At 39.0% G+C, this 8,970-nt stretch overlaps 1 protein-coding gene across 1 annotated transcript; it reads left to right on the top strand.

Annotated features, from left to right (window-relative positions):
* Positions 1 to 7,337: 7,337 nt before the first annotated feature.
* LOC142189571 (olfactory receptor 11L1-like) lies at positions 7,338 to 8,276 on the top strand. The gene has a single exon (XM_075262181.1). It carries the CDS (start codon positions 7,338 to 7,340, stop codon positions 8,274 to 8,276), a length of 939 nt encoding a protein of 312 aa, XP_075118282.1.
* Positions 8,277 to 8,970: the final 694 nt, after the last annotated feature.

The following is an 8,970-nucleotide window of genomic DNA, read 5'->3' as shown; positions in this document are numbered from 1 at the left end:
GTATCGAGGCTGCCACTCATGTGGCGCCATATTGGAAAATATTTATCATATTATTGAGAAAGGTTTATTAGCAAGAATTTCTATAATCTATAGTGGTATTTGAAATCACCGACTGGTAGATTATTATTTATTTTTTTTTTTATCATAGATCAACTACTTGGCACAAATAAAAGCTTTGTAAAATATAAATAAAGCTCATCCATCACACACAATTATTGAATCTCTTAAGAGAACACAAAACAACTATGTACAATGTTCCAAAAAAGATTAAATTTTTTTACCATAACTGGTAAAGTACTGTAATAAAGCCTCTAAACTCTTATCTAATGTTAAGTATTATGTTAAATGTTTAATATTATGTAACAGTGGTGGTAATTCGGGGGGGGGGGCATTAAACTGGGGGCAGATGAAGGGAGACATTAAACTGGAGGCAGATAAAAGGGAAACATTAAAATGGGGGCAAATGGAAGGGGCATTAATCTGGGGATAGATGAAGGGGACATTAAACAGGAGACAGATGGAGGTTGGGGACATTAAACTGTGGGCAAATGGAAGGGGGCATTATACTAGGATCAGATTGAGGGGGCATTCATTTGGAGGCAGATAGAGGGGGCATTAAACTGGGACAGATGAAGGAGGACATGAAACTGTGGTGAGATGAAGAGGAACATTAAATTGGGGAGCAGATGGAGGGAGACATTAAACTGGGGGAGCTGTAGTGTGACATTAAACAGTGGGGGTCACTGGATGGGGACATTAAATTGGGGGGGTCACTGGATGGGAACATTAAACTGGGGGAAAGATGGAAGGGGATGCAAATCCCAACAATTACTGCTATCATTATACTCTTATTATACAGAGTATAATGATCGAAGGCCCAGGGGAGAGGAGAAAACCTAAAAAAACAGTGTTACTCATCTCTCCTGGGATCTGGTGTTGCTACAAGCAGTCTTCAGGCCTATTTGATGATTTGTGGATAACACACTGTTATGGGGATCTGTGCATATGCACAATGCATAGCACTGCTAATTTTCATCTGATTGAACATAACAGACTTAAATCAACTCCTTCTAATAAAAGACATTGAGGCATAACTTCTGTCACTGTCTGAAGGCATCAGTGGCGTAACTAGGAATGGCACCGACCCCGATCAACCTCGACCGATCAACAACCCCCCCATTACTGCACAAACTATTATGCCCTATACACAGCATTATGCCCCGAAGTGGCCCCTGCACACAGGTCTTTTCAAACCCTAGAGTATAATAATCGGAGATCCAGGGGAGATAAAAATATAGTAATCATTGTTACTTACCTATCCCTGGCTTCACTGCACTCCCCGTTGATGTCGGCCATCTTCAATGACGTCTGGGACATCATGTGACCTGGGGGCCTGCGTCGCAATGCATAAGGATGCAGGCCCCGGTCATGTGATGTCAGGGACATCACACAAGTAGGCCCGAAGTCTGCCAGGATTGGTAAGTAAATAGGGCCCGTTACTGGCTGGAGTAAAAAAAAAAAAAGAAGTGGTAGTGGCTGTCATCGGATCCATTAATGTCCCGAGCCCTGTGGCAGCCTCTACTGCTGCTACCCCAGGAGTTACGCCCCTGGAAGGTATTGTACATGTGGGACTATACATAGGTTAATAGCACTGTGCACCACGTGTTGTCTGCACAATATTTTTGCAGTTTCTGCAAATTCTGCAACCTGACACTATTGAAAGATTATACTGTGTGATTTCTGTGATAGACATCTCTGTAAATCTAGTCACAGAAGCAGTTAAGTGGTATGTTATCTGTACGTTCAGTCTACAAGGTTCGATAGTAATGCATTCTTTTTATATGTTTAAGTTTACCATGCTTCCTCAATAAAAATATTAAAATACAGCAGACATTAAACTGCAGGTTATTTGGCAGAAACTATAATGATCACAATGTGTTATCTGTAGTTTTACACACAGTGTTGGCCAAAAGTATTGGCACCCCTGCAATTCTGTCAGATAATACTCGTTTTCTTCCAGAACATGACTGCAAGCACAAACTCTTTGGGATTAATATCTTCATTTATTTTGCTTGCAATGAAAAAAACACAAAAGAGAATGAAAAAAAAGTCAAATCATTGATCATTTTACACAAAACTCCAAAAATGAGCCGGACAAAAGTATTGGCATATCCTCAGCCTAATACTTGGTAGCACAACCTTTAGACAAAATAACTGTGAACAACCGCTTCCGGTAACCATCAATGAGTTTCTTACAATGCTCTGCTGGAATTTTAGACCAAAAGGGGGCCTTCTCCAAACTGCCATTTTGAGATCTCTCCACAGGTGTTCTATGGGATTCAGGTCTGGACTCATTGCTGGCCACTTTAGAAGTCTCCAGTGCTTTCTCTCAAACCATTTTCTAGTGCTGACCTGAATGTTCCTGTGTCTACTGTGCGCAGTGTCATCAAGAAGGTTTAAAGCCCATGGCACTGTGGCTAACCTCCCTAAATGTGGACGGAAAAGAAAAATTGACGAGAGATTTCAACACAAGATTGTCCGGATGGTGGATAAAGAAACTCGACTAACATCCAAACAAGTTCAAGCTGCCCTGCAGTCCGAGGGTACAACAGTGTCAACCCATACTAACCGTTAGCATCTGAATGAAAAGGGACTGTATGGTAGGATACCCAGGAAGACCCCACTTCTTACCCAGAGACATAAAAAAAGCCAGGCTGGAGTTTGTGAAAACTTACCTGAGAAAGCCAAAAATGTTTTGGAAGAATGTTCTCTGGTCAGATGAGACAAAAGTAGAGCCTTTTAGGAAAAGGCATCAACATAGAGTTTACAGGAAAAAAAGAGGCCTTCACAGAAAAGAACACGGTCCCTACAGTCAAACATGGCGGAGGTTCCCTGATGTTTTGGGGTTGCTTTGCTGCCTCTGGCACTGGACTGCTTGACCGTGTGCATGGCATTATGAAGTCTGAAGACTACCAACAAATTTTGCAGCATAATATAGGGCCCAGTGTGCGAAAGCTGGGTCTCCCTCAGAGGTCATGGGTCTTCCAGCAGGACAATGACCCAAAACACACTTCAAAAAGCAATAGAAAATGGTTTGAGAGAAAGCCCTGGAGACTTCTAAAGTGGCCAGGAATGAGTCCAGACCTGAATCCCATAGAACACCTGTGGAGAGATCTCAAAATGGCAGTTTGGAGAAGGCACCCTTCAAATCTCAGGGACCTGGAGCAGTTTGCCAAAGAAGAATGGTCTAAAATTCCAGCAGAGCATTGTAAGAAACTCATTGATGGTTACCGGAAGCGGTTGTGAGCAGTTATTTTGTCTAAAGGTTGTGCTACCAAGTATTAGGCTGACGGTGCCAATACTTTTGTCCGGCCCATTTGTGGAGTTTTGTGTAAAATGAACAATGATTTGACTTTTTTTTCATTCTCTTTTGTGTTTTTTTCATTGCAAGCAAAATAAATGAAGATATTAATACCAAAGAGTTTGTGCTTGCAATCATTTTCTGGAAGAACAAGAGTATTATCTGACAGAATTGCAGGGGTGCCAATACTTTTGGCCACCACTGTAGGACTGAATGTAAAGGGCAAATCCACTATACTAAAGCAAATGGCTTAGGCAATGTCCTTTCTTAGATTGTAATGGTGTTGCTGTTCAGCGCTCAATTCCCTATAGTGAAGCCTTTTATTTTTAATGAAAGGCTTGTCTTCAATAATCTCTTCTTGGTATATTCCTCTGGGAGAATATAATATATAAGCACCTAGTTCTATTTGTTACAGTGCTATTACACAGCCTGCTATTGCTAAAATGGACTTGTGGAATATTTAATAATAAATGCTGGTAATGTATTATTATATGAATTACTATGTGATGTACACATTAAATATCAGATCAAAGTTCAGTTATTCTTATCAATTATAAGGAAATGTGAATACAAAGTATGGATTTATAGAATATGAAACATGTATTTTAAATGTTATACATTTCATATTGTTAAGTGTCATGCACACAACAGAGACAATAGCACAGAACCTGTATGGAGGCTCATACTGTAGTCCCTGCAGCATAGAGCCAGTGCCATACAGTACGTTGCCACATGCTACCTTCTTCCCTAGAAGTAATTCTTCTGTAATATGGCAGAGATAGAGGTATGGTACGGCCCAATAGAATATTATGTATGCCATATTACTGTTTCATATAAATCAGAATTATTTAGAAGTGTACATGATCCCTTCAAGCAAATAACCACATTTTGCCATGTCATCTTTAGTTCGACATTCTGCTCTCATTGTTCTCTTAATATCTCTTTATGGTGAATATTTTCTTTCTGATACGGACATTGAAACGTTCACTATAAGGGGGAGTTCACACGGAGTAACGTGCCGCGTATATGGGAGCGTGTACGGCCCGCAAAGTCTCACACGCCGTATACGTGCCACATCACGCGGCACGTTACTCCGTGTGAACTCCCCCTAAATATTCTACAATGACTCCACCACTATAGGGAGCATGACAGTTTAGTGAATTTTGTATTACAGTTGTGATCAGAGTATCAGTTTGCAGATAAAGGGATCATCCTACAATTTATTGAAATGCTCATAAAACAATGTTTTCCACAATCTCATCACAGGGGTCTTTTAATTAACAGAAGTGTGCACCTCCCATTTACTAAACTCTCAGATGCCATAGTCACAATTCACAGATTGACTCCTGTCATAGATCCTGCCAGTGAATGTCTTTTGTGTAAAACACCAAGCATCTGCTGGCTATGCTTTTTGAACATGAACTGACATCCAACATACATGTACAGCTGATGTCAAATCGATGATTTTGTTACATAATCTGCTATTAGGGTGTATTAACATTTCATAGATTTGTTACAGAAATGTCTGCAATTTTCCTTTTTTTTTTTTTTTTAAATAGGGCTTTTTAAAATGCTGCTAGAAAAATCGCAGCCGACATGGTTTTGGAAATCGAAGCATGTCAATTATACCTACGGAAACACCAGCAGTTTCCCCATAGGTATAACTGTAACAGAGTCCACAGAGGAAAACTCTGCAAACTTTCTGTCTAAAGCGCTGTGGGAAGAACCATGATGCGTTGCCACCACAGTTTTTCCCACAGGACTTTTTTTGCCATAGCGCCTTAGCCTAAAAGAGTCACAAGAAGAATCCAGTGACATTAAAAAAGCCCTGTTGAGATGGAACATCCCATTCAGTCACAGAAGTTATTTTCAGCTTTGTACACCAGTTTGACTGCTTGGCTCATTTCATAGACAGCTATAAAAGACAGGGTATTTTTGTAGACACAAATATCAAACTGCACTGCTGTCATCTGAAGCCAATGATTAGAGTAAATTAATGTTTAGAAGAGCAGTATTATTTTTTATAATATTAAATGTGTCCTACACAGATATATAAGATCTATTAAAGGGATTTTTCCATCTCAGTGTCTCAACAGTCTGGCTGCAGTCATTTTTATCTCACTTCCAGCATTTCTCTCCCTCCCACTCCCTCGTGCTAAACAGCTGGAGAAGTCTCACAACACTTACACAGATCAGATAATATGCAGATGCTTGTACAGAATGGACTCAGTGTTATCTGTGTGTTTACAAAGAGGGATAACAGACTCGGCTTTATCAGCAAATGGCAATTAGCTGAACGATTGTCCTGCCATCACTGAGTAAGTGATGTCACTCGTCCTATAGGTCTGTGGTTATAGTAACGCTGTGTAAACTATGGAAGGAATAAGGTCACATATCAGGGGAACAAATCAGGATTTCTAAAGCAATATATGTAAGAAAAGTCTTCAATTTACATAAGCTACAAGTATAGATAGGATCCTTGGGATGGGATAACCCATTTAATTCATGAGATTTCTGGAGAGCCATGAAAAAAAGATATTATTTATTTATATATATTTTATTTATTTATTTTTAGCGCCTCATTAATTCCATGGTGTTGTACATTTGAAGGTTTACATAAAATCCAAAAAATACACAGAACAAGTACAATACAAACAGTGACCAACTAGTACAGTGAGATTGGGGCCCTGCCCCTTACAGTGCAATCTATGAGGGAAGGGATAGAGAGACAGTAGGTGAGGATAGGAGCTGTTGTCATGTATGGTGACAGTAGTGTTACTGAGGTTTGTAGGACTTCCCAAGACATGCAGGTTCAATGTTTTCTTGAATATATGTATATAATGTTTAGCTCTGGAATTTTTTGAATATAAGAATAAAATGAAAATATTAAATAACTATTGTTTAGATTAAAATTAATGTAGTTTTACTGAGGCCTAAACATTTCATATTAAAAAATATCTGTATAAAACAAAATTATAGTACAAAATGCACTGTATGTAAGTTAGGCCTGGTTTACATCTGCATGGGGACCCAATGAACGCATTAACAAGCGGTGAGCTTATGAAAGCACATGGACCCCATATACTATAATGGAGCCTGTGTGTTTCCACCCGCTGTCCTCACGAGTCATGCGTAGAGAAAAGTACTTCATGATCTACTTTCCTCTCCAAATGACTCATGCAGAGATCGCGCAGAGAACACACGGACCCCATTATAGTCTATGGGATTCGTGTGCTTTCGGTGCTCACCGCTTATCAATACATTCAGTATTCTGTCCCCATGTGGACTCCCCGAATGGAATACTGAACGTAGATGTGAACCAGGTCTTACCAGAGATGAGTCATAAAACAGGCAAGCAGTATCCTATCCATATGCATTAACAGTAAATTTACTGGTCACAGCTTCATCTGTGCACTGTACATATGTGCAGACCCATTGGACTCTTTTCAGGACTCTCCATCAATTTCCAGATGTGTCAGCCCTTAACTTAGCTCATGATACCAATTCAAACAATATCATGACATACTAACAAAACCCTTGAATCTACAGCAATGTACATAATAAATAATGAGTAACCACACATTGACACATATAACATGTCACTTTGTGATGCAATGTCAAGAAACAGCATTGTCTGAGTGGAGTAACTATCTATATCCAGCATAAAGGAAAGGGTAGAAGGGACACATCTATATATACTGTATGTACACTGTATTAGAACCTGCCTTTCAGACTCAAGCTAAAATGGACAGCTTTGAGAAAGGCATGCTAGAATGGTAAACCCCAGCAGTATAAAAACATCCTGCTGTTTATTGTCCTAAAATCTACAAACAAGTTCCTTTATGTCTTTTTTGTAATTTTTTTTTTTTACTTTCCGCATAGAACCTAAATGTTTTTTAAAGTATTTTATTTAAAAAGTAAAAACCTATAAAATCCAACTATTTACAAGTGAAATAAGTGATCCGAGGTAACAAGAATGACATTCACAAATGAAACTACAGTAACTGAGTTCATTCTTTTGGGATTTACTGGTGTTAAGCACATCAAGCTGATTCTGTTTGCCACATTTTCATTTATCTACATAGTGACAGTCACTGGAAATATTGTAATTATTTCTATTGTATATGGAGACATCCACCTGCACACCCCTATGTATTTCTTTCTAAGTAATTTAGCATTTTTGGAAATTTTGTACACATCTAATATTATCCCTAAAATGTTATTTAACATTGTAAAGGAAAATCCAACTGTGCCATTCACAGGCTGCATTGTTCAGCTATATTTTTTTGGCTCCTTTGGGTCTACTGAATGCTTTCTTTTGGGGGTTATGGCCTATGATAGATATTTGGCTATCTGCAAACCATTGCACTATTCATTGCTAATGACTACTAGGACTTGTGTACTGATGTCAATGTGTTCTTGGTCTGCAGGATTTATTGCTACTTTTGGTGCAATTGTATTAGTTTCCCAGTTACATTTCTGTGGCCCTAATAAAATTAAACATTTTTTCTGTGATCTTCAGCCAGTTTTGAAATTATCATGCAGAAATGTATACACTATGGAAACTGTGTCTTGGATATTAGCTTCCACCATTCTTCTAGGCTCCTGTCTCCTTACTCTAGCATCTTATATGAAGATCATTCTAACTATGGTAAAAATGTCTTCCTCTAAAAGTCGTCAAAAGGCTTTCTCCACCTGTATTGCCCATCTTACAGTAGTTATTATTTTCTATGGTGCCATGATTTCGATGTATGTTTGTCCAAATACAATAAAAAATGAAGAATTTAATAAAATCTCATCTTTACTTTATACTGTTGTGACCCCTTTCATGAATCCCTTCATCTATACGCTGAGGAATCAGGATGTGAAACAGGCACTTCATATGGCAATTCTAAAAACTTGTAAATATAAGTAACCTACCTCTGCAACACTCAGCATGAAGGAGAATAATATCCAGTCGACTGCTTTGTTTTTTCAGAAAAATGTCTTGAGCGTGGGAAATTTGCCATGTAGTATGTACAATGATTGCTGACTGTATTGTAAATGATAAAAATAATGAAAAGTATTTAAAACACAGTATCAGTCAACGATTAAATAAAATGAAAATAAGACATTGGTTTGCCTTAACATGTCTTTGTATACTCTATGAGATGTTCTTTCTGAATTAAAGGGATTCTACCATTTAAACACTTTTTTTTCTCCCTAACACGTCGGAATATCCTTAAGAAAGGCTATTTGTCTCATACCTTTTAAAGTCGTTTCCAGCCCACTGTTCAGTGAAAAATCTGTTTTTTGTTAGTATGCAAATGAGTTTTCTCGCAGCACTGGGGGTGGGCCCCAGCGCTCAAACAGCACTGGGAGCATCCCCAATGCTGCCAGAGAACTCTCCAACGCTGCCTCCATCTTCTTCTGGAACGAGGTCTTTACCACGTCTTCTTCTGGCGGTAGCTTCTAACTTGTAAGCCTCAGGCCTAGGGCAAACCAGCTGCACATGCCCGCCGACCATGAGAAAATGACCTCTTTCAATACTGTGTAAGTGACCATTTTTCTTGTGGCTGCGAGCATGCGCAGTCAGCTTGCCCTAGGCCTGAGGCCTAGAAGTTACAAGC

The sequence above is a fragment of the Leptodactylus fuscus genome, chromosome 1, assembly GCF_031893055.1.
Source record: "Leptodactylus fuscus isolate aLepFus1 chromosome 1, aLepFus1.hap2, whole genome shotgun sequence".
Lineage (NCBI taxonomy): Eukaryota > Metazoa > Chordata > Amphibia > Anura > Leptodactylidae > Leptodactylus > Leptodactylus fuscus.
Note: the sequence above shows the minus strand (reverse complement) of the source record. Positions and strands in the feature narration are given on the sequence as shown.

Coding starts and splice junctions, on each gene's coding strand:
- LOC142189571 (XM_075262181.1), top strand. CDS start 7,338: ATGACATTCACAAATGAAACTACAGTAACTGAGTTCATTCTTTTGGGA.